Source organism: Setaria viridis, chromosome 8 (assembly GCF_005286985.2).
Source record: "Setaria viridis chromosome 8, Setaria_viridis_v4.0, whole genome shotgun sequence".
NCBI lineage: Eukaryota > Viridiplantae > Streptophyta > Magnoliopsida > Poales > Poaceae > Setaria > Setaria viridis.
Window position 1 is genome coordinate 39,467,547 of NC_048270.2, and position 24,977 is coordinate 39,492,523.

At 56.6% G+C, this 24,977-nt stretch overlaps 3 protein-coding genes across 3 annotated transcripts; 2 read left to right on the forward strand and 1 right to left on the reverse strand.

The window, feature by feature from the left end:
• The first annotated feature begins 1,041 nt into the window (after positions 1–1,041).
• On the forward strand, positions 1,042–2,767 carry LOC117866450 (phenylacetaldehyde synthase). The gene is made up of 2 exons (XM_034750657.2): positions 1,042–1,746; positions 1,909–2,767. The coding sequence occupies exons 1-2, from the start codon at positions 1,062–1,064 to the stop codon at positions 2,580–2,582; spliced, it is 1,359 nt and encodes a 452-aa protein (XP_034606548.1). The 5' UTR covers positions 1,042–1,061; the 3' UTR covers positions 2,583–2,767.
• Positions 2,768–8,136: 5,369 nt separating this feature from the next.
• On the forward strand, positions 8,137–8,700 carry LOC140223569 (uncharacterized). Its single transcript, XM_072295521.1, has one exon. The coding sequence runs from the start codon at positions 8,137–8,139 to the stop codon at positions 8,698–8,700; it is 564 nt and encodes a 187-aa protein (XP_072151622.1).
• Positions 8,701–22,876: 14,176 nt separating this feature from the next.
• Positions 22,877–24,375, reverse strand: LOC117866932 (tricetin 3',4',5'-O-trimethyltransferase). Its single transcript, XM_034751234.2, has one exon. It carries the CDS (start codon positions 24,152–24,154, stop codon positions 23,069–23,071), a length of 1,086 nt encoding a protein of 361 aa, XP_034607125.1. The 5' UTR covers positions 24,155–24,375; the 3' UTR covers positions 22,877–23,068.
• Between the last annotated feature and the right edge of the window lie 602 nt (positions 24,376–24,977).

Here is a 24,977-nt window from a genome sequence, read left to right on the forward strand (position 1 = left end):
ATGAGAACTTGGGTGGGTGCTCCTACATGGGAGAGAATAGGGTGACGGATGAGAATGCAGATGAGGGACGGGGCTCACACGAGGGGTGGGTTGGAGACATGTTTTCACTGTTGAACTGTTAGCGTCAAGATGAGAGGTGAGATGAGATACCGGTAGGACCTGCTCTTACCATGGCACTTCAGCAACCCCACCCCAACCCCGCGCGCAAGTCAAAATTTGAGGACCATATGTACAATACGTGTGCAAACAAAACCATAATTTTACTAGTATTGAGGGATTTTAGCTATTTCTTCTAAAAAATGTCTTGGGAAATCGTATTTTTGTAGTACAACATATATAGAAAATAAGTATTACTCGCAAATAAACTGCCCTTTTCTTTAGTATTCTATGTTTTTCTTATTATTTTATTTAATCTTAAGATTTATATATGCATAAAAAAGTAATTTAGTATCTTCAAATATGGAAACGTGGTCTTAGGAATAGGGCTCATATTTTATTCTTGAGCATGCCTAGTGGAAAAATACTATCTAAAAAACTGCAAAGAAATTTAATACCTAAGCCTTCGATCCACTCTACTTTTTGTATACTAGTTTACCTGCAATCCACTGGCTTGCACATTATATTTCATCATACGGAAATGTCTGAGATTGTGAACGGAAGCAATTTCATCTGTCTGCAACATGTGACACCCAGAGCTCCTGACACAACCGCGTGAGCACCTTCTCCGACATGCGCACATGATGACCGCATGCACCCATATTATACATAGTTTATTATAGTTTCTGCAGGGATATGATAATCATTAATTATTACTTGTAAAGATTGGAAACGTTACAAACGATTGTAGAAAAAATGCGAGTCACCAGGAAGGTAGGTAGTAGAGCATGCCGTCAGTGTCTTTCCTGTGACCTGTGTTCGTGGTGCACATGGCAGAATGCACAGTCTATACATAGGAACCAGAAGTTGGCTTCGAAACCAAATCACTCATTAGTCCTTCAGTACTGCAGTGAACGCTATCTAGCTAGCTAATTTCCCCTTGAAATCAGTTTTCTTGCGTGGCCATGGGTAGCCTTCCACTTGAAGCCATGATGCCACTGAACCCCGATTCATTCGCTGGGATATCCATGGATCGCATACTGGATGATGTGCAGCGGGATATCCTCCCCGGCCTCACACATTGGCAGAGCCCTAGCTTCTTTGCCTATTTCCCGGCGAATGCAAGCACCGCAGGGTTCGCCGGGGAGATGTTGTCGGCTGGTCTCAACGTCGTCCCGTTCGTCTGGACGGCGTCACCGGTGGCCACTGAGCTGGAGCAGGTCGTGGTTGACTGGATGGCTAGCCTCCTCGGCCTACCGGAGCGCTTCCACTTCAAGGGAGGAGGAGGCGGTGTCCTGCATGGGAGCACGTGCGAGGCGGTGGTGTGCACTCTCGCTGCCGCGCGCGACCGTGCACTCAGCAAGCTCGGACATGAGGGCATCCTCAAGCTTGTCGTGTATGCCTCGGACCAGACCCACGCAACCTTCCAGAAGGGCGCGAGCATCGTCGGCATCCCTCCAGCAAACTTCCGCATCCTGCGGACTTCGGCAAACTCGGGATACGGCCTCACCGCCACCATCGTCCAAAGAGCAATCGAGGAAGACGTCGCCCGCGGGCTGGTTCCCCTTTACCTCTGCGCCACCGTCGGCACTACTGGTCTGGGGGCCATTGACCGAGTGCGCGAGCTCGGCCATGTTGCCCGGCGTTATGGTAATTCATTCAACCTCCCTCTCTTATACGCTAATCACCCATACGGTGACACTAAATACGTAGAAATGGAATGCGCTATGCGGTCACAAGTCACGATTCATGCTCACTTAACAATCAACAATCAGTTCCTATAACCATCTGACAAGAATACATGTTTTACAGGAACCTGGCTGCACATCGACGCAGCCTACGCCGGAAGCGCAGCCATTTGCCCGGAGTTCCAAGGTCACCTCGACGGCGCCGAGCTCGCGGACTCGGTGAGCATGAACCCACATAAGTGGTTCCTCACCAACATGGACTGCTGCTGCCTCTGGGTGGCGAACCCTACCACCATGACCGACGCACTGTCCGCTGACCCGGAGTACCTCAAGAATGTCGGCACCGCGTCTAAGATGGCGGAAACGGTCGACTACAAGGACTGGCAGATCGCGCTGTCACGCCGCTTCCGTGCCATCAAACTCTGGGTGGTGCTACGGCGCTATGGAGCGGCGGGAATGCGCGCGCACATACGGAGGCACATCCAGATGGCAGAGTGGTTCGAGCACGTCGTGGCGGCGGACGAGCGGTTTGAGGTCGTGGTGCCAAGGAACTTCTCCTTGGTGTGCTTCCGCCTCCGCCCGCGGTTCATGGCGGATAAAGCTGTGGAGGCCCTGAACCGCGACCTCCTCGCAGCGGTGAATGCAAGCGGCCGGGCGTTCATGACGCACTTCGTCGTGGACGACAAGTTTGTGATCCGCCTAGCCGTGGGTGGGTCAATGACAGAGATGCGGCACGTCCGGGCCGCGTGGGAGCTTCTCAAGGAGAAGGCCAACGACTTGATCGCCACCGGTTGTTAGTTATTGCTCATTGCTAGTGCTATACCATGCATGGCCAGCAACAGAAGCTGAGCATTCTATTATTGCTTCCATTCGTAGTTAGAGCACACCATGAATGCAATAGTCAATCCATCTGAACCATGAACATTCACTATGACCATGTATGCGACACAATATACATAAGTGCTAGTGCCGATATTGGATTCTATTTCTGGAGAAGCGGCTGCTTCTACGGAGCAGGCCGATTGAATTTTAAGTATGTTATGATACTTGTAAAAAATCGATGCTAGGCATGGATTCCTGGAAGGGGCCCGTCACAACTCACAATGGAAGGGACCCGTCATAACCAAGCTCGTTAATACAGAAGAAACATCAGGCGAAACAAATGGACGCTAAGCCACACACCTGGACAAATTTTACCCGAAATTTGCAACACGTCAAGAATATGCTTATCACTCAACCGTCTCACATCTCTTTTGTTTAAGGAAACCAGGCTCGTTACTACAAAATGAACACCAAGATGATAGAGCTCTTTTACGATACACAATACTACTACTTAGTAGTATATAGTATATATATAAGATCTAACTGTTCATTATTATGGATAATTTAGTAATTATTACAATGTAAAAAGTCATATACTTGACCGTCGGATATGTTTATACTAGTCATTTTCGAACACAAGTATAGTCTAGTGTTGTGTTTCGTAAAATAGCTCATATAATATGTTATAAAACTTATTTGTGAAAGCTAAAGGCAGCAACTGGGGATAAATTCCAGAATAGGTAAGAACAGAAATTTAAAAGGGCAAAATTTGTTGATGCATGGAAATGCATAGAATACTTATTGGAGCCAAGGCTCTTTTAGGTCCATGGGCTATTTATGCCCCCTCCACTCGCCCATTCAGAGTTGCTAGAGTGTCCATACATCTATTGAAGACCAAGGCTCATCAAGTGACCAATGGAGAAACCACACATCCACCGTGATAATTTTAGAGCATCCAGGTGACGATATTCAATGCGCTCAAATGGTGGTATTCAACTTAGAAAAAATAGTAGCACCAGAAGATCTGAGAGTCATCGGAGCAACCATCGAAGCAATTGGTACAACTGAGAAGTAAGCTTGAGTTGCAGCAAACACCAGATGATCCGACGGGGTCCTTTTCACAAGCGTCGGAGCAATTTGTAAAGAAGACGGAGAAAGACCTATAGCACCAGATATTCCGATGGCTAGAAGATGAAGGAATCGGACCAAGCATATTTACTTTGAAAACGTCAAGGGAGTTTTTAGGAAAAACTCCTTCAGCACCGGATGATTCGATGTTACGTTGGATGAATTTAGGTAGAGGTCCAACGGCTATATACGTCAGCAGGGGGCGTGTCACACCCGATTTTAAGGACAAAACCGAGTGCTTTCAATACATGTGCGCCAGGAACAAGTTACACACATGTACGACATAAGTGAATAACAAAGGCAGTGCCAAAGTGAATAAAGAGAGTATTAAACTTTATTACATGACCGAAAGTCTTAATAAAACACAAGCCTAACTTATTACGCAGCGGATTCCGAAGACGACGATGACACCACAGGCTGCTGACTGAAGAACCGTATGCCTAGAACTCCTCAAACTCATGCAGGTACTCCTCAGATTATCTTTGTCTGAACAGCGGTTTTGCAAGGGTGAGTACACTTATGGTTGGTACTCAGCAAGTCATGGGGAATAGTGTAGTGTAAGGCCAACCAAGGTATGGCTAAAGCTAAATAGCATCAACTTTTAATTAGCTTGGTCAAATTTTATTAGCAATTAACTAAGTATAAATTTATACCACCCCAAATTAAACATGAACATAAATAAAGTAAACAAAATATGCGCGGTATGACAACAATTTAAGTCCATCTTTTGTTAGTATTATCATGTGAGGGTCAAGGCCGCTCTTAACCGTGAGCACGGCTGATCGATCAGTTTTACACTCTGCAGAGGTCGCACATCTTTACCCACAAGTCGCGTAAAAGTTCAAAAGAACTTTGGACCCAACCATGCAGTGTTTGCAAGGCACCATTCCACACTTCCGAGGTGTGATTGCATAGGGACGCTACGAGGCCTTTACAAAGATTCATTAGTCAGTGGTAACCCGCTAAGGTTTCGATGTTTTGCGTGCACAACCTATCTGTTGGGGGAAAATATTAACGACCTCCTAATGCCGCTTAAAGCAACAGTCATGAAAGCCCAGGCCCACTAAGGTAACGAAATTGCCGTCGGCCCGACCCGAGGTCCCGAGGTCGGATGCCCCCGACTCCTTGAAGACTAAACTCCGCCTCGCCCGACCCCGGGGACCGGGGTCGGGAGCGCCCGACCCCGGGGACTGGGGTCAGGAGCGCTCGACCCCCACCACGGAAATTCCACCTCGCCCGACCTTGGGCGCGGGGGTTGGACTCGCTCGGGTCCACAAGACGAATATCCGCCTCGGGCGCGGACTAGAGGATCAGGATGACGATCTCATGGGTCCCCCTATCGACCTCGCCATAAATCCTCCGCGGCCCTGTCAGGACGAAAGGGAGTGGCGCCCCCAATGCAACCGGTCCCGAATACCGGTGCGCGGCCGTGCGGCGCGGGCTGCAGTGGCCACGGCTCCTTCTGATTCGCCACAAGGTACTCATGAGCCGCGCCGAACGACACAGGAGGGCGCATCGCTTGCTCTCGCGCCCCGTGCTCCCAACGGCAGTGTCAGGGACGTGACGTGCGGGTCTTGCGGTAATTGGCGGGGCAGCAGAATCGGACCTCCACCCCGGCGGGCACGGATGCCGAGGCTGAGGCTCATCATCATGCTCGACGGCGATGGCGACCAGGGAGATCATCGACAAGATTTGGAAGGAATCACCCTCCCTCGCTGGACGCGCTGATAGGGACCGGGGGCCGGAACGAGAGCGGCGGCCTCGGGACCCTCCCCTTGTATCATTTTACTACTTGGCTTATCCTTTCTACCTCTTCTCTGGATGCCCGGCTCGACTGTAACCTCGAGCTCCCTCTTGTGATATAAAAGGAGGACCCGGGATCCTGGGACGGGGGACTCAGACTTTTTCCCTCAAGCCAACAGTACACTCTCGCACGCCCTTAGAGCACCAGCGCACTCAAGAGACCTGGGATCAGTTCCCTCTCTCGCCCATCTGTAACCCCTACTATAGAACCCCGCGTGGGTAATACGAGCAGCCTCGATACTGGACGTAGGCCTTCCTTTGCCCAAACCAATCTAACCCCGTGTCGCCAACGCCACCATCCGAAGCCTTACGCGCATAAAAGAAAATTTACTAGTCTAAGTCTTGATCCGCAAATCTTGACAACGACAGTTGGCGCGCCAGGTAGGGGACCTTTGCGCGTACGTCTCCAGCTTCAGATGGCCAACCACGACATAAGCTTCGCTCCGAGCTCCCTGATCCGTTTCGGGAGTCTGGACTTCCTCGCCACCGGGGAGGGGATCGAGCTGATCCCTCTCCTCGTCTTGCCCGCTTGTCCCGCCATCCCCGGCCCCACCGCCGGGACAGCGGCGAGCGGCCAGGCGCGCGCCAGAGGGTCCTTCCCAGGTGGTTGGCTCTTCGGGCTGCGCAATGCCACGGTGACTTACGGTCGCCTCCTGACGCAGTCCATGACCGTGTTGCTCGCGAGCAACAAGCTCGCAGGCGTGGCGAGGACGATCTCCGACACCGGCTCCAGCAACGGGAGCCGCCACCCCTCGCGTGAGTGCTTCATGGCTGACATGCACTCCGAGGGGTCCAACGACAATGGCGCCAGGGGGAGACAGAGGACTCCCCCCCCCCGCACGCCGTGGCTACGACCGGGGCCTTACCAAGGGCCCTGGAGCACTTTCGGCAGCCGGAGGCACGCGCGGCGTCCCGCCAGGAGGTCGAGCGCCCCCGCCACGAAGGCGGAGCGCGACAGCGGGCGCGTGACGTCCAACAGCGTATCTGCGCGGACGAAGAGCGCCCTCAGCTCTTTGCTCATGCCAGCCAGAACGTCGCAGCCGTGGTGGCCCTACTCCGGCAACTCCCCGAGCCGGCGACGCCCGAGGAGCGATGGGCGCGCCAAGAGATGCGCGACTTGCTCGAATGCGCCGCCGTCCAGCAGGCGGAAAGTTCCGCGTCCCGGCGACACGGACAAAATGCCAGCAGGGCGGCGCCCGATGCGCCCCCGGAGAGACGGGGGGAGTCTGTCCACCAGCCTCCTCCCAGGGCAAACCAGGCCGCGTCCGCCCAGTGGACACCACCACCTGCGGGAGGCGGGGCTCGATCCGTTCATCGACGCGTCGGCCCCGTCCGCGACGCCCGCGACACCCTGGACGCGCGGAGGCGCTCCCGCGCGGATAGGGAGGACGGGGTAGATCGCGGCTACCACGTCCACCGCGGCGGGCACTACGACAGCGAGGAAGACCGCAGCCCGAGCCCCGGCCTGGCGGGGCCACGGGCCTTTTCCGCGCGCATCCTGAACGCGCCTTTTCCGCCGCGCTTCAGGCAACCGACGAATGTAGCCAAATACTCGGGGGAGACAAACCCTGGGGTTTGGCTCAGCGGCTACCGGCTCGCATGCCTAGCCAGCGGGATGGACGATGATCTGTTCATCATCCGCAACCTACCACTCTTCATGGCCGACTCGGCACGAGCCTAGTTGGAACATATCCCTTCGGGATGGATCCGCTGCTGGAATGACCTGAAGGAGGTATTTATAGGAAACTTCCAGGGCACGTACACGCGCCCCGGTAACTCCTGGGACCTCTGGAGCTGTCGCCAGGGATCAGACAAGTCCCTCCGGGACTACATCCGGCACTTCTCCAGGAAGCGCACTGAGCTCTCCAATGTTGCGGATGCCGACGTCATAGGGGCCTTCCTAGCGGGAACCTCCTGCCGGCCCCTCGTCCACGAGCTAGGGCGCCGAGGCTCGCGAACCATGGAGGAGCTCCTCAACATTGCCACCAGCTACGCCTCGGGCGAAGAGGCCGTTGGAGCGATCTTCGACCGCTCCAAAGGTAAGGCAAAGCGGGAGGAGGATGCCGATGAGGGCACCTCCAACCGCTAGCAGAAGAAGAAGGGCAAGCAGCGGCGCGAGGCCCCCCTCGTAGCTGCTGTCGAGCGCAAGCGAGGACAGCCACCCCCGGAGGGCACTCCTGGCTTCTTCGACAAGCTGCTTAAGGGACCGTGCCCGAACCACGAGTTCCCCGCGAAACATGCCTACAAGGACTGCAACCTCATGAAGAGGCACTTCGTAGGCAACCCAGTGAAGGGCGACCGGAAGCAGAAGCCTAATGAGGAGAAGAAGGGCGACGACGAGAAGGAAGACGGCTTCCCCAAGGTGGACGGCTGCTTCATGATCTTCGGCGGCCCGGCGGCGTACGACTCCAAGCGACGTCAGAAGCTGGAGCGCCGAGAGGTTTACGCGGCCGAGCCGGCAACGCCGGCCTTCCTCGACTGGTCAGGATCGGCCATCACCTTCGACCGGTCCGACCACCCGGGATGCGTCCGGCATCCAGGAAGCTACCCCCTCGTCGTCGACCCCATCATCGGCAGGACGCGCCTCACCAAGGTGCTCATGGATGGGGGCAGCGGCCTCAACATCCTCTACGCCGTGACCCTCGACGCTATGGGGATTGACCGCTCCCGCCTCCGCCCCAGCAAGGCACCGTTCCACGGCATTGTGCCGGGAAAACAGGCGATGCCCCTCGGGCAAATCGACTTGCCCGTCACTTTCAGGACCCCTTCCAACTATAGGAAGGAGGTCCTCACCTTTGAAGTGGTGGGGTTCCGCGGAACCTATCACGCCATCCTGGGGCGACCATGCTACGCGAAGTTCATGGCCATCCCCAACTATACCTACCTCAAGCTCAAGCTACCGGGGCCCAACGGGGTCATCACCGTCGGCACGTCTTTCCAAAAGGTGTATGAGTGCGACGTGGAGTGCTGCGAGTACGCCGCAGCCATCACCTTCACGGGGGATCTGGTGGTCCAGCTCGCGGAGGGCGCCGAGGACCAGCCCGACTCCAAGCAGTCGGCCACCTCCTTCGAGGCCACCGAAGGCGTCAAGGAGGTCCTCCTCGACCCCAGCAGCTCCGACGGCAAGACCGTGCGGATCGGCGCTACCCTATCTCCCAAATAGGAAAGCGCGCTCGTCGGCTTCCTCCGCGCGACCAGCGACGTCTTCGCGTGGAAGCCCTCGGACATGCCCGACATTCTGAGAGAAGTCGCCGAGCACTCCTTGAACATCAAGGCTGGCTCCAAGCCAGTGAAGCAAGGACTGCACCGCTTCGATGACAAGAGGCGCAAGGCCATCGGCGAGGAGCTCCAGAAGCTTTTGACGGCCGGATTCATCAAGGAAGTGTACCACCCCGAGTGGCTAGCTAACCCTATTCTTGTACGAAAAAAGAATGGTAAATGGAGGATGTGTGTTGATTATACCGGTCTCAACAAAGCGTCCCAAAGGATCCATTTCCTTTGCCACGCATAGATCAGATAGTCGACTCGACCGCCGGGTGCGAAACCCTTAGCTTCCTTGACGCGTATTCTAGCTACCATCAGATCGCGATGAAAGAATCCGACCGGCTCGCCACCTCTTTCATCACCCCCTTCAGCCCCTACTGCTACGTTAAGATGCCATTCGGCCTCAAAAACGCGGGGGCTACATTCCAGCGATGCATGCTGAAGTGCTTCGGGGACCTCATCGGGCAGACCGTTGAGGCTTACGTTGACGATATCGTGGTCAAATCCAAGAGGGGCCACCAGCTTGTCCCTGACCTTGAACTAGCCTTCGAAAGGCTGAGGGATAAGCGTATTAAGCTCAATCCCGAAAAATGCATTTTCGGAGTTCCAAGGGGCATGCTGCTAGGCTTCATCGTCTCCGTGCGCGGCATCGAAGCCAATCCGGAGAAGATAGCGGCCATCAGCGACATGGGGCTAATCCGAAACATGAAGGGAGTCCAGCGCGTCATGGGATGCTTAGCGGCCCTGAGCCGCTTCATCTCGCGCCTTGGCGAACGGGGGCTTCCTCTCTATCGACTCCTGAAGAAGACAGACCACTTCGAATGGACCGACGAGGCCCAGGAGGCACTTGACCGACTCAAGGACCTCCTAACGAAGGCCCCGGTCCTGGTCCCGTCGACCGACGGCGAGCCCCTCCTGCTCTACATCGCGGCGACCACTAGGTGGTTAGCGCGGCCTTAGTGGTGGAACGGGAAGAGGAGGGACACGCTCTCAAGGTACAACGCCCGGTGTATTTCGTCAGCGAAGTCCTGTCCGAGTCCAAGGCGCGTTACCCGCAGATCCAGAAGCTCATCTACGCCGTCCTCATCACGAAGAGGAAGCTGCGCCACTACTTCACCTCCCACCCGGTAACGGTTGTTTCGTCGTTCCCACTAGGCGAAGTAATCCAGAACTAGGACGCCACGGGACGGATCGCGAAATGGGCGCTCGAGCTCATGGACCAGGGTATCACCTATGCCTCCCGCACCGCCATCAAGTCCCAGGTACTTGCCGATTTCATAGCAGAGTGGACGGAGATCCAAATGCCATCAGCGCCGGAGAAGCAGGAGTACTGGACAATGTACTTCGATGGATCGTTGATGAGGGCCCGGGCCGGAGCAGGCCTCGTCTTCGTCTCTCCTCTAGGCATGCGCATCAGGTACATGATCCGCCTCCACTTTCCTGCATCCAACAATGTCACCGAGTACGAGGCCCTCCTTAACGGGCTTCGCATCACCATCGAGCTGGGCATCCGCCGGCTAGACATCCGGGGCGACTCCCAGCTAGTCGTCGAACAAGTCATGAAGGAGTGGAGCTGCCACGACCCCAAGATGGCAGCCTACTGCAACGAGGTTCGGAAGCTTGAAGACAAGTTCGACGGGCTGGAGCTCAACCACGTCGCAAGGCGCTTCAACGAAGCCGCCGATGAGCTGGCGAAGGCAGCATCCGGCCGAATGCCCGTCCCCGACGGTGTCTTCGTCAGCGACCAGTTCAAGGCTTCGATCCATTACCCAGAACCAGCGGGGGTCGGCGAAGCGCTACCGGCCCCGGGATCAGGCCCCGACCTAGGAGAGGTTGGCAGCGCGCCACCCGTCTCAGGCCCTGACGCCAGCCCTGACGGGGTAGGCGTCGCTTCGTCTGACTCGGCCTCGGAAGCCGACCCCTCCGGCCCCTTGGTCATGGAAATCGCGTCGGACCCCGCGGAGGGGCCCGACCCCCCGGCCGACTGGAGAGCCCCATACCTCAACTACCTCGTCCGCGACACGCTCCCGGCGAACAAAATGGAGGCCCGTAGGATCGCGCGTCGCACCAAATCCTTCACCATTATCGATCAGGAGCTCTACAAGAGAAGCCACACCGGCATGCTCCAGCGCTGCATCCTGATCGAATAGGGAAGGGCACTGATCCAGGACATCCACGCCAGAGCCTGCGGCCACCACGCTGCACCAAGGACCCTCGTCGGCAACGCCTTCCGGCAAGGCTTCTACTGGCCGACGGCGGTCGCCGACGCTACCCAAGTAGTCCGTACCTCTGAGGGGTGCCAGTTCTTTGCGCGCCAAACCCACCTGCCCGCGCAGGCGCTCCAGACCATCCCCATCACATGGCCGTTCGTGGTCTGGGGGCTGGATCTCGTCAGGCCCTTCAAGAAAGCGCCCGGGGGCTTCACCCACCTACTTGTCGCCGTCGACAAGTTCTCTAAGTGGATCGAAGCAAGACCGGTGGCGCAAATCAAGTCCGAGCAGGCGGTACAGTTCTTCACCGACATCATCCACCGCTTCGGAATCCCCAACTCCATGATCACCGACAACGGCACGCAGTTCACCGGGAAGAAATTCCTCCAGTTCTGCGATGACCACCACATCCGAGTGGACTGGTCGGCCGTGGCACACCCCCGCACGAACGGGCAGGTCGAGTGAGCCAACGGCATGATACTCCACAAGCTCAAGCCACGGATCTTCGACCGCCTGAAAAAGTTTGGCGGACGGTGGGTCGCCGAGCTTCCCGCGGTCCTTTGGAGCCTGAGGACAAGCCCCAGTCGGGCGACTGGCTTCACCCCGTTCTTCATGGTCTACGGGTCCGAGGCCATCTTGCCGACCGACCTGGAATACGGATCGCCGAGGGTCAAAGCGTACGACGAACAAGGGAACCAGGCATCGCTTGAAGACGCACAAGATCAGCTCGACGAGGCACGCGATGTGGCCCTGCTGGACTCAGCTAAGTACCAGCAGGCCCTACGGCGTTACCACAGCCGCAAGGTGCAAGGCCGAGCCTTTAACGTAGGCGACCTGGTGCTCCGCCTCGTCCAGGATAATAGGGGTCGGCACAAGCTAACTCCCCCGTGGGAAGCTCCCTTCATCGTCGCGCAAGTACTACGGCCAGGCACCTACAAGCTAGCGACCCCCGACGGGCAGATCTTCGGCAATGCTTGGAACATAGAACAGCTAAGGCACTTTTACCACTAGTTTTCATTTCCAAGTTCTGTACGTAGACTCGTCTGTAAATTTCGAAGTTTTCTTTTTGCGGAACAAGAAATTTCGAACCAGTTTTGTTTAAGATTTTCCCGTCGAGCTCAGGAATATCCAACCCTAGCTTCGCTCCAGGGTCGCATATCCCTCGAGGGCTATCAAGGGCTCTGGCACAAGCCACTTGGCACCATCTGAAAAATATTTTTTCTTCCGAACCGAGCCCCCCTTTCTGAACATTTGGGCACAAAAAGGAGAGAGTGCGCAAACGGTGTTCAGGCAAGATTGATTGGACTGCGAAAAACCTACGCCCCAGCGGCTACGGTACCTTCGCTCATCAAAGCTTACTGACATGCCCGACAACGCACTCCAGACTTTCCAAGTCCAAAAAAAAAGAAAGGGGATTGGAAACTGTTGCACGACAAGTTATAGGAAAGGCCTCTATGGCCATCACAAAACAAGTCTGAAACTAATGTATTTACATCTAGGGCGCCAGCCCAACACAGTTAGCTCGCCGGGGGATCTTCGGGAGGGACGGCCTCATCCTCCAGGAGCTTCGCCAAGGCCTCCGCCGGGGTGAACACCGACGCGTTGATCTCGTCCAGCTCAGCCTCGGAGTAGCCAGCGGCGTACCCCCGCTCATCCCGGCGAAGTTGATGCCAGAGTAGTGGGAGCCGAAGACCCCGAAGCCTCGCCTCACGCCGGTGTGGAGCGCCTCCAGGGCGATCTTGTGGGCTCGGCGGTAGGTCCCGAGGACACGAGTCGCCAGCGAGCTCGTCTCCTCCTCGTGGACCACGCTGAGCCCGTCACAGATGACGCGGACCGCATCCTGCGGGTTGCCGTGCTCAGCGCGTTCCGTGGCGAGCGCCTCCCTCAGCAGGGTAAGCTCGCTTGCAAGGATCACCCAGAAGAACCCGCTAAATCAAAAATCACCGCAACATCACAAAGACAAAGAAATGAACAGAGTCTTACCCTCGGACTAGGCCTTCAGCTGGCGCTCCCGATCGAGCCCCTGGGCCACGGAGGCCTGAAGCTCCCGCGCTTGCGCTTGAAGCTGACCGACCTCCGCCCCAAGGTCGGCCGCCGCCTTCTTGGCCTCCTCCTTCCGGACCTTCTCGGCGTCCCGGTCCTGCCAAGCCTTTTGCCGTTCGCGCCGGATGCGCTCGACGGTCTTCTGGAGGGCTTCATGCTCCCCCTTCACCCGTGCGAGCTCCTCGGCGTCGTGGCGGGCCTTTTCGGCAGCGGCCTGGAACTCCTCACGGTCGAGGCGGGCCTTGTTGACGACGGCTTGGAGTTTGTCTTCCGACCGCCGCACCTCCTCATGTGCCGCCTGCTCGCGCCTCAGCAGGTCGTTAATGGCCCCCTGGGCGGCGGCAACCTGCATGGTTAGGTCCCTGGTTTGCTCCCTCTCCAAGTTGAAGCGCTCCCAGAGCCCCCGCTCCAGCTGGAGGAAATCAGATTTCCCCCGACTGCACTCTTGGAGAGCCTACAAAGCAATACACCATCAGGGGCAAGGCAACGGGAAAGGGACAATCACCGACAGAAGGGGCAACGTACTTGGCTACCAGGGAGGACGACGTTGTCCAACTACCCCAACACCGAGGATAGAGCCGCGCGGGCATTGGCGAGGCTGCCCTGCACCGCCTGCCACTTGCGCTACTCTGCGGCGTCGTCCAGGGTGAAGAGGTGCCTCGGCGGGTCCTCATGAGACGTCCAACGCAGGACAGACCCCCTCCACGCCCTGGGGATGTAGGTGGCCAAAGCCAAAGCGGGACCCGACCCGGAAGCCGCCGGGTTCACCGACGGTCCCGGCGCCTGCGCATCTGTCGCTGTCAGGGCCACTGCGGACCCGCTCAATGGCGCCACCGCCTCCGACGCAAGCGGCGGGACAAGTACCCCCGCAGCCACCTCGCCCTCCGCCGCAACCGCCGAGGCAGGCTCCTCCGCCCCTGCCGGAGCCCCTCGAGCGGGCACCTCCGCCTCCGCCGCCGGCGCCGCCTCCACCGGGACCTCCGGGGCGGAGGTCCCCGCCTCCGTCATCGACACCTCCTCCGCCGCGGCCGCGGAGGCAGGCACTCCCTCCCCTGTCGCCGCCGCCGTTCCCGTCGCGGCTGCTGGGACACCCGTCCCTGCTCCCGTCGCTGCCGTCCCCTCCGCCTCGTCGGCGTCGAGGTCGATCACCTCCCTGGTCTGAGGGCCCTGGGGAACGATGCTCTGCACCGAAGGGTCGACCAGGGAAGCGGAAGGCGGAACGGGGTCCACGCCCTCTCCCGCGCCCGATGGCGCCGCCAATCCACCGGTCGCCGTCACGGGGGCCGCTTCCGCAGCGGGATCCGCGACCTCACCGGGGACCCCACCGCTCGCCGCGGGCGGGACCGCGGTTCGCCCCGCAGAGGCAGACGACACCCGCAGCGCCTTTTTGGGCGCCAGCTGCAGGACGAGGCCACGGGGGGCGGCGCTGTGGAACAACAAATAAATGTTAGCTGAAACGAACGCAAGGTAGGGAAAGGAGCAAGGTTCACGAGGAAATCCAACTTACGTTCCTCCGGAGCAAGGACGGCGCGCGCGCTTCGCCTCAAAGCCGGACGCCGACCCCGGGGCATCCGGCAGCGGCCGCTTGTCGCCACTCCTCTGCTCTTGGGTCTCAGGCGCGACGGTGGGGGTGGGCTCCGTGGACCTCCGGGGAGCGCTCCGCGTTGACTCCTGGGGGGCGCCCCGCGCCGGCTCCTGGGCGACGGCGGGGGCGGGCTCCGTGGACCTTCGGGAAGCGCTCCGCACGGACTCCTGGCGGGCACCCCACGCCGGCTCTTGGGCGACGGCAGGGGTGGGCTCTGAAGACCTCCGGGGAGCGCTCCGTGCCGACTCCTGAGGAGCGCCCCGCACCGGCTCCTGGGGGGCGCCCCGCGCCGACCCGTGGAGAGCGCCCCGCACCGACCCCTGGGGCATGGCGCCGGAACCTTGCGGAACCAAGCCCAAGGCAGACGATCCCTCCGCCTCATCCCTCACGGCTGTTTGCGGGCACGCCTCCCGGATTACGAGCGCACCCGACCGAGGGGATAAGACCAGCTCTTCCTCCTCATCATCATCATCCTCATCTTCCTCCTCGTCATCATCATCATCGTCGTCATCGTCGTCCGACACGACCTGCCCTCTCCACCGCCGTTGGAACTCCTTGGCGGCCTTCTTCTTCTTTTTCGCCATCTCCTTGTCCTTACGACGCTTCTGCTCTTCGGCAAGGAGACGGTTTTGCGTCCGCCGATCGGCGTCCTCCGGCACCGGCGGGTGCGAGTCCACGACCCGGGTCAGCATGCCCTACAAACACAAAATGGCCCCGCATCAGAGCGATGACCAAGAGACACGAAAAAAGAAGGTCGGCGCCCCAATCCCTTACCAGGTCGACGAAGCCCTCGTTCGGGCGCATCGGCGGGTGCCCGGGCACCGGGTATTCGGCGTCCTTGTCCTCCAACGCCTCCCGACTCTGCTGTCGGATCTCGAAGGCGGCGAGCGCGCCCGCCTCCAAGACGGTGCCCTCGGTCGGTGCGCCCGGAGTCATGGCGGCGAGCGAACGAACCCGGAGCATCAGCGGCGCCACCCGCCGGGCATGGTATGCCCTAATGACCCCGGCGCCGGTAAGCCCTCTCCTCTTCAATTGCTCGATGGCCTGCAGCAGGTCGAGGATCCGCTTCTTCTCCTTCTCGACCGGTCCGTACGACCACACCTCCGGCGCCACGTCGATGGTGCGGCCGGTGAACCCCGGCAGGGGGGAGTTCGAGTAGTTCTTCACATAGAACCACTGGTTGTGCCACCCCTTGTGGGACGCCGAGGTCTTCATCGCCATGTACTCCTTGGAGCGAGTATGGTGGAGGTGAATTCCGGCGCACCCGATCGGCACCGGGGGCGACCGCTGCTGGTTCCCCCTCCTCTCCGTCTTCTGGTACAGGCTCACCGAGAAGAAGTACTTCCACAGCGAGAAGTTGGGCTCGATGCCCAGGAACCCCTCGCACAGTGCGACAAACGCCGTAATGTGCTGGATCCCGTTGGGGTTGAGGTGCTGAAGCTTAAGCCCGTAGTAGTGGAGGAGCCCGCAAAAGAAGCGGCTCGGCGGAGTCGTGAACCCCCGCTCGTGGAAGTGAGCGAAGGAGACGACGTAGCCGGCGGGAGGTGTCGGCACATGCTCCGACCCCGGCAGCTCCCACTCGCCCACCTCCGTCCTCTCGCAGAGGAGGCCTTTCCTCACCAGGCCTTCGGCGCGTGAGGAGTTGAAGTGAGAAATCCCCCAGGATCCCATCGCCGGAGGAGGAAGGAACTTGACGGGGATGGGAAGAAAGGGCGTAGCGCTGAAGCGGAGGAAGGCGAAGCGGGCGCGGATGAGCTGAGGGCGAGTTCGGAGGGCGAAAAGACTTGAAAGCAGAAGGCAGGCGGAACCAGCGAGGCGGAGCCTTCATTTTATAGGGAAGGCGTGAAGGCAGCGGAACCAACGCCCTTGTCGCCATAAATGCGGCGCCAGGTACGCCCCCGTCACGCCCACTTTCTTTTCGGAAACCGCGCGCACGATCGGCCGCAGAAACATCCTCTCCTCCTCGATTCGTGGGTCGGCACCCTCCATATCTCCGCCTCCCATAAGACGCGCACACGACGTCCCCCACGTTCGGCCCAGGACGCAGCATCCGCCCCGATTTGGCCCAAGGCCCACTGAAAGGTAATAAGGGATACGGGGCTGAAAATGCCCCTACGGCCCATTACGATCCAGAGGTTCGAAGGCTGGCCCGCTACAGGTTCGATAGCCGCCTCAGGATGCCCACGAGCGAGGGGTGAGAAGGGACGGGTCCGCTAGTGACCATAACCCGGGCGCGCGACGGCCCCAGGTGTCTCAAACTCACATTCGAGTCCAGACCGGCATCAAAGTTCATGGTTTTTCCACGAGGAAAGGCAACGAGCCCCCGGATCCGACCGAACAAACTCGGGAACTACATGAACCGGCCGGCTAGAGCCTGGGGTACGCCACCAGCTTGGCCCTAGCCGGACCCCCCCGAACGGGGACCGGGACTCCACTCGAACCGACCCGTTTGCAGCTCAACGAGCACCACGGTTCGTCCAATGAGGATAGCGTGGCACGTCTCATCCCCTCCGTCCCAGCGAACGGATGCTTGAGGGGTAACGATCAAAAGCTGATCTAGCCTCCCGATCGGTCTCCGGTAACGTGCGGGGGCTCGGGGGCTAGCATCGCAACCAATAACCACGCGTGTGGTCGCGATTTGGAGACTCGAGGCGGTAGCACCCCACGGAGCAATGAGGAGTCTCGCCACGCTAAGTCATCCACAGGACACCTCTCCTGATCGAACTCCCTGGCCCAGTCGGACCAACAACACTCCCCATCCCTGGTCAACTACGGCTTGCAGGGCGAGCAGAGATCCCCGGCGGGCGGCGAAAAAAGCCTCTGGAGGAACATCTTTGCTCCACCACAGGCTCGGGGGCTACTATTGGGGAAAAATATTAACGACCTCCTAATGCCGCTTAAAGCAACAGTCACGGAAGCCCAGGCCCATCTAAGGTAACGAAATTGCCGTCGGCCCAACATGGAAGGGAGAGGCCACGTTCCGCCTCGCTCGACCCGGGGTCCCGGGGTCGGACGCCCCCGACTCCTTGAAGACTAAACTCCGCCTCGCCCGACCCCGGGGACCGGGGTCGGGAGCGCCCGACCCCCACCACGGAAATTCCGCCTCGCCCGACCCTGGGCGCGGGGGTCGGACTCGCTCGGGTCCACAAGACGAATATCCACCTCGGGCGCGGACTGGAGGATCAGGATGACGATCTCGTGGGTCCCCCTATCGACCTCGCCATAAATGCGCCGCGACCCTGTCAGGACAAAAGGGAGCAGCGCCCCCAACGCAACCGGTCCCGAATACCGGTGCGCGGCCGTGCGGCGCGGGCTGCAGTGGCCGCGGCTCCTTCTCATTCGCCACAAGGTACTCATGAGCCGTGCCGAACGACACAGGAGGGCGCATCGCTTGCTCTCACGCCCCGTGCTCCCAACGGCAGTGTTAGGGACGCGACGTGCGGGTCTTGCGTTAATCGGCGGGGCAGCAGAATCGGACCTCCTCCCCGGCGGGCATGGATGCCAAGGCTGAGGCTCATCATCACGATCGACAGCGACGGCGACCAGGGAGATCATCAACAAGATTTGGAAGGAATCACCCTCCCTCGCCGGACGCGCTGACAGGGACCGGGGGCCGGAACGAGAGCGGCGGCCTTGGGACCCTCCCCTTGTATCATTTTACTACTTGGCTTATCCTTTCTACCTCTTCTCCGGACGCCCGGCTCGACTGTAACCCCGATCTCCCTCTTGCGATATAAAAGGAGGACCGGGGATCCTGGGACGGGGGACTCAGACTTTTTCCCTCAAGCCAACAGTACACTCTCGCACGCCCTTAGAGCACCAGCGCACTCAAGAGACCTGGGATCAGTTCCGTCTCTCGCCCATCTGTAACCCCTACTACAGAACCCCGCGTGGGTAATACGAGCAGCCTCGATACTGGACGTAGGGCTTCCTTTGCCCGAACCAGTCTAACCCCGTGTCTCCCACGCCACCATCCGAAGCCTTACATACATAAAAGAAAATTTACTAGTCTAAGTCTTGATCCGCAAATCTTGACAACGACACTATCACAGGACAATGATGCAACAACTCAGTCCCCCCTCTTGCCTCGTCATGAGTAAGGTTTCTAATTATTTAGCCAAGACCAGAGCCAATTAGTCTTGTGGTAGCACTGTTTTCCTGGGTGGCTCTCCATGTTCCGATTAAACGTTTGTGATCTTGTATTAATGAAAGGTATAACAGAAGTAAAGCAAGATTAATCATTGAGTTCAATTAAACCAACTTATCCCAAGTAGGAACTAAGGATGAGCTACCAAACATAAAAGTACACCCGGTTGGTCAAGGCAAAGGTAAATTCAATCTAGGGAAACCTTAATTGGGACCCATCAATTTAATCTTAACAAGGGCATAGCATAATTGTTGAGTACGAGAAAGTAAAAGTGTATAGGACTGAGAAGTAGTGATCAAGGACATGACTTGACTTCTTGGCCTTGCTCTTGCTGTTCGTACTCCTCGAAGGCTTGATCTTCAAATCCCCCGAATTGCTGAACGTCTATACGCGTCACATCAGCACATACAAGCAAACAAGGGCACAAAGTAAGAAAACAGTACACAAATCACAACTAAACAGAGAAAACAAGCTTGAAAAATTAATCTACACTTTAAAACAAACAAGTGGATATAAAGAACGCGAAAAATGAAGTTAAGATGCAAAAGATATGATTAAAACAAGATCCAGGGGCTTTTCTGCGAGAAAAACAAAACTTCTAGGGTCGAACTGCGAAAAACCGAGGGCTTATACATGATTATGCCTATAAACCGAAGGTTTAACATGCAAAAATGCAACTTAGGATGGCGGGTTGATTTAGAGAAACTCAGGGTCTAAACCGAAAGAAAACAGGACCAAAACACAATTATTTTTGAACTAGATTTGCGGAAAAGGCAAGGGCTTCAGTGTAAAAGAGGCACGGTGCGACGCGATTGAGTACGCGATCTGGTTGACTCGCTACGGGCCATCGGATTTGGATCCGACGGTCTCGGTCATCGGCGACACCGAAGCAGCGGCGGACCAGGCGGCGGGCGGCGACGAGCGGCGGCGGTTCGCCGGAATTAGCCGATACGGCGCTCCAGGGCTCGGTTTCGTGCGCGGCAAACACCAGAAGCATGAGAAAAGCAAGGCGATCCCTTTTCGGCGATTCACGGTAACCGAGGCTCACCGGAAGGCGGAGAGAGGGCGGTGGTGCCGGAGCTCGGATGGCGGCGCTTGCTAGGGTTTCGGGGGCGCTGTTGCGGGGTGCTCGAGGTGGGGGGGGCTTATATAGGGGCGGAGTCGGGGCGCGGTCGGAGTGGAGTTCCGACTGGAGGACGGGGATGATGGGTAGGTCCCACCCGTCAGACCTGCCGAAGAAGGCTGGTGCCGCTGGGCAGGCCGACGGAGTGGGCCGAGCGAGCGACATGAGCTGGCGAAGGGAAAAAGGGAAAGCGGCAGCTTTGCGGGCCGGAGGAAAAGGCAAAGCGGGCCGGGGGAGCTAGCGGCGCTAGGCTGCAGGGAAATAGTGTTGGAGGTATGCCCTAGAGGCAATCATAGAGATGATGATATTCCATTTGTATCCATGATTTGTATATTGTGTTCATTGAATATCCATTAAAGGCTACTTGAATTGATTTGCAATTATGTGAATTGTATGTGAAACTCTTTACTTGTATGGTTATTCTAAAATTGTCCCTAGTCGGAGTTCATGTGAGGACACACATGAATATTAGACTAGCACATGTATTAGTTGATGACTATGTTTCACAAGTCATGGACATGGAGATGTTGAACTAATAATGTGGACACATGTGGAGACATGTGCTAGAACTGACCCAACACGAGAAGTAGTTCTCTCTTTACACAACATATACGCTTTATCCTTAGACCTGAGATTGTCGCATGTACTCAAGATGTGGATCGACTTACTTAGGGGCTATCAAACGCTACGCCATAACAGGGTAGTTATAAAGGTAGCTTTCGGGTTTGTCAAGAAGCATGCTATGAGACATGGTCAATCAAGATGGGATTTGCCCCTCTCTGATTGAGAGTGATATCTCTGGGCCCCTCGAGTGATCGGATCCGAAAATGCATGGCCATGCTACGTACGGTTAAGAGTTGACCTACAAAGGGATTCCGAATCACAGGATCGAGAAAGAGCGGCCGGCTTGAAGCTAGACCAAATATCGTGAGGCAAAGGGAATAGCATGTATATTATGTTGTGATGGTTCGTCTGATATGATCTTCGTGTGCGTATAGGAGTTGGCATGTCTTGCTAGAGGCCGCTACCGACTATTGGGCCGAGTAGGAGTACTTGGGCCATGTCTATACGTATCCGAACCCATAGGGTCACACACTTAAGGGGCTGGAAGCCCAATTCGGATCTGATCCGAGTTGGATTAGGTTTAGAAGTACTAATGGGCCTCGGACCTAGAGGCCCGTTAGGAACCTCTATAAATAGAGGGGTGGGGGCGTCCTAGGGTTTACACCTTTTGGCGAAACACACCTGCCGCGCCTCCCACGCCCTCGCCTGTTGCAACTCGCGGATCTAGCAGTCCGGCTTGCGACGCTTCCTCCCTGCACGTGTGGATACCTTGGAGGTGTTGCGCCTGCAGCACTTGGACGAGCCGCCGACGAGCCGCCGACGAGCCGGCGACGAGCCGCGGCACGGGAGGCGATCTTGCTGCACGTGGACGAGCTGCTGAGAAGCTACTGGACGTTGACGTGATCGACTACGTACAACTACGTTGATCGGATACGTACGACTACGTGATTGTCTTCACTGCATCGACGCATATCTACATCTTCCGCACCAGTAGTGCGTCGAGTGGTAATCCCGTGATCCTTATACGGCAGTTCTTCCTGGTTTTACGCGGTAGAAATTTTGATTTGCGCTAGTGTAGCCTACCTTGTATCCCAACAAATAGGATCCGGGCTGAAAGAGAAAGGAGGAGGAGAAGGATGCAGCCCAGGAGGAGGAAGAGAAAAGAGGAAAAGAAAGATTTTTAAAATTGAAATGCAATTTGAGATTCAATTTTGGTTCAAACACAAGCAATCAAAATAAATGCACCAGCATGCAATGCACAAAGAACTCCTATGATGGTTTAATTTAATTTAGAGAAAATAAAATTAAATGCCTAGAAATTTAAATGACATCCTAATTGAGCAAATTTTAGTGTATTTAAATTCTTTAAAAAATTTTGGTGTTACAGGGCACCAGATGATCCGATGCCTATCTCAAGTGACCATCGGATCATCCAATGCTCACATATTTTACTAGCTGTTGTAGCGAAGGCTCTTTGAGATCCATGGGCTATTTATGCCCTCTCCACTCGCCCATTTAGAGGTGCTGGATTGTCCATACATCGATTGAAGACCAAGGCCCATCAAGAACACATCCATGCCACCAAAAGTGCAAAAGCGATAATCCAAGGCTTAGCACGAGCTAAGAGATTGATTAGCTCTAGGATAGGCCTAGAGAGAGTAGAGCAAGGTGTTGCTACCTTGTGATTGGTTCAAGGAGTGATCCACTATTGTAAGCTTGGGGCGCCGGCGCCTTGGGGTCTTGGTGGCTCTCCGGCAAGTCTTCGACACCCCAGCTCGGTGTGGAGCAGCGTCGACAGCCGGATGCGGGGGACAAGAAGACTCCTTCCTTCGTGGAGCAGCTCCATGGTGGAGACGACGTCAAGGTGACCGAAGGGGGGTAGTAGTGAGCCTTGCGTTTGTGGATAGCTTGTCATCCGGCTTGGCTAGAGCCTTTGTAGCGAGCCCAAGACCTTGACCGGGAGAGACTTGGTGAGCAGGAGCATGTCCTTGGTGGAGCTCCAACGCATGGACTATGGGTGGCATTTGGCTACCGATACCATGTGATAAATCATCGTGCTGGGTTTGCATCTTTCCTAACCCACTCCTTTACATTTCCGCACTACATTCTCGCAACTTGAGTGCCTTTAATTACTTTCCAGAGTAGTACCTTGTTAGGATTGGCTCTAGGTTGCAAAACTCTTTGTGGGTGGGAAGTTTCACTAGATCAACCATAGATGCACATGATCGAGTTTATGTTTGGAAGCAAGTAGTGGAAGTCATAGGCCAAGGATTCTAAGCTAGCCTAATTCACCCCTCCCCTTCTTAGGGTACGAGCATCGATTCCTTTCAATTTGCTTTAGCACCATGAAGGCAATAGTCATCCATCTGCACCATGATCATAGAGCAATGCAAAACCACGAGAGAAACGAAACGGCTGCTGTTCCTTCATTTTATTCCAATTAGTATGGACGTGGAGGTTACAGGACACACCATGCGAGCTGTAGCGCCGGCAACAGGGAAACAAACCCAAGAAAGCAATGCGGACATGTTATTCTAGTTTTTTATGCAGAATATATGGAGGCACCAGCCAGCCCAGCAACAACGACAATGGCGGCTACTTGGTATACTCGATGGCCCAGAAGTTGGCGTAGATGTAGGTGGACTTGACGCTGGTAAACCCGGCGCCCTTGGCGAGCTGCACAAACTCCCTCTCGTACCTCTCCTTGCCGTCGGGGCTGTACGCGAGCAGGCACACGTCGACGCCGATCAACCCCTGCGCGCTGTTTGTGGCATCCGGGTTCACCGGCAGGATGCACTCGACACTGATGAGCTTGCCGTGCGGAGGCAGCGCCTCGTAGCAGTTCTTGAGCAGCTTGGCGCAGTGGTTGTCGCCCCAGCAATTGAGGATCCACTTCATGAGGATGGCGTCGCCGGAGGGCACCTTCTCAAACATGTCGCCTCCCACGTGCTGCACCTGCACGTCGGGGTAGGCCGGCGCCTCGGAGATGACGTGGGGAAGGTCGAAGTTGATCCCTTGAATGGTCGGGTACCTGGAGGTGATGGCATGGATGGTGGAGCCGAGGCCGCCGCCAACGTCGACGAGGGTGCGGATGCCGTCGAAGCCCGTGTAGAGCTCCAAGAGCTTCTTGGTGAGGATGACGGAATGCTGCTTCATGGCCTCATTGAAGACCCCGTTGAAGCGTGCGTCAGTACCGGCGTAGTCGAACCAGGAAGGCGTCCCAAACGCCCTGTTGAATGGGCTGCCACCCTCAAGGACCGCGTCCGTCATGTAGCTCCAGGCGTGCATGAAGAGCTTGTCGTTGGCGAGGAGGTGGAACGGAGCCATGGAGACACCATCCTCGTTGGGGGTGAGCCACTTGCACACTGGCGCGGCGCTGTACTGGCGGCACAGGCTGCCATCCTCGGCCTCCTCCACCACGCAGGACACAACTTTGTAGGACGCCAGCAGTCGCAGCAAGCGATCCACCATGGACGGCGCGGCGGGGTTGGCCTTGGAAGGCAGCTTCGCAGCCACCTCCTTGGGAGTGAGAGCCTTCCCGCTGGCGCCCACAAGGGTCTCGAGCAGGCCCAGCTCAATGGCAGTTCTTAGCGTCATCGGCAGGATGGCCGACGACACTAGCTGCAGAGCGTGCATGCATGTCTCCTCGTCGGCTATGGCCATGTCCGCGGCGGAACCCATCTACCTCCCGGGATTGGAGCTCAACTAACTGATGAAGGTGTGTGTACCTTGTTGTTGTGATTGCTGGTGGCTGAATGATCGATGAGGCGAAAGGGGCCGTTTATATAGAGCTTCGAGCTAGGCTTTGTTCACCAACCTGAAAATCATGCATTCTTTGACAAGTATGGGATTGCTTGTATGGTGTGACGTGACCTGTGAGAGCTAGCAGCTAGCGTGGTAGTGATTGTGTACCCCATGCAAAACCTCCCTCCTAATAAGATCGTGATGCACGAGGCTGAATACTATATTGTTTTGTCTGCAGTCTAATCGATTTGGAATCCGCAAATATAATCAATTCACGACACTGGAGATGGTCGGCGCACGAGGAGTGGCAGTCCTATTGAAACTTTCAGAGAAGCACCTTGTGCCCTTTGAGAATCTGTTTTGCATTAGATCAAGGTTGAGATGGTTTCTTTAACCCTTGAGATTCAGCGCGAGGGTCCACGTGCGTGATGGACATGGCTTCGCTACTGCACAACTATTTTTCAAGAATACATTATCATGGCTCGGGTGGCCGGAGCAAGAACACGAGCTGGCCGACCGTAGAGGGAAGACGCAAGCGGCACTCGCAGAATCTACGTGGCTCCCCTTGGTCGTTCTTTGTCTCACCCTATGGGTATCGTGGAGGCACTTCAGCAACCCCACCCCAACCCCGCGCGCAAGTCAAAATTTGAGGACCATATGTACAATACGTGTGCAAACAAAATCATAATTTTACTAGTATTGAGGATTTTAGTTATTTCTTCTAAAAAATTTCTTGGGAAATCGTATTTTTGTAGTACAA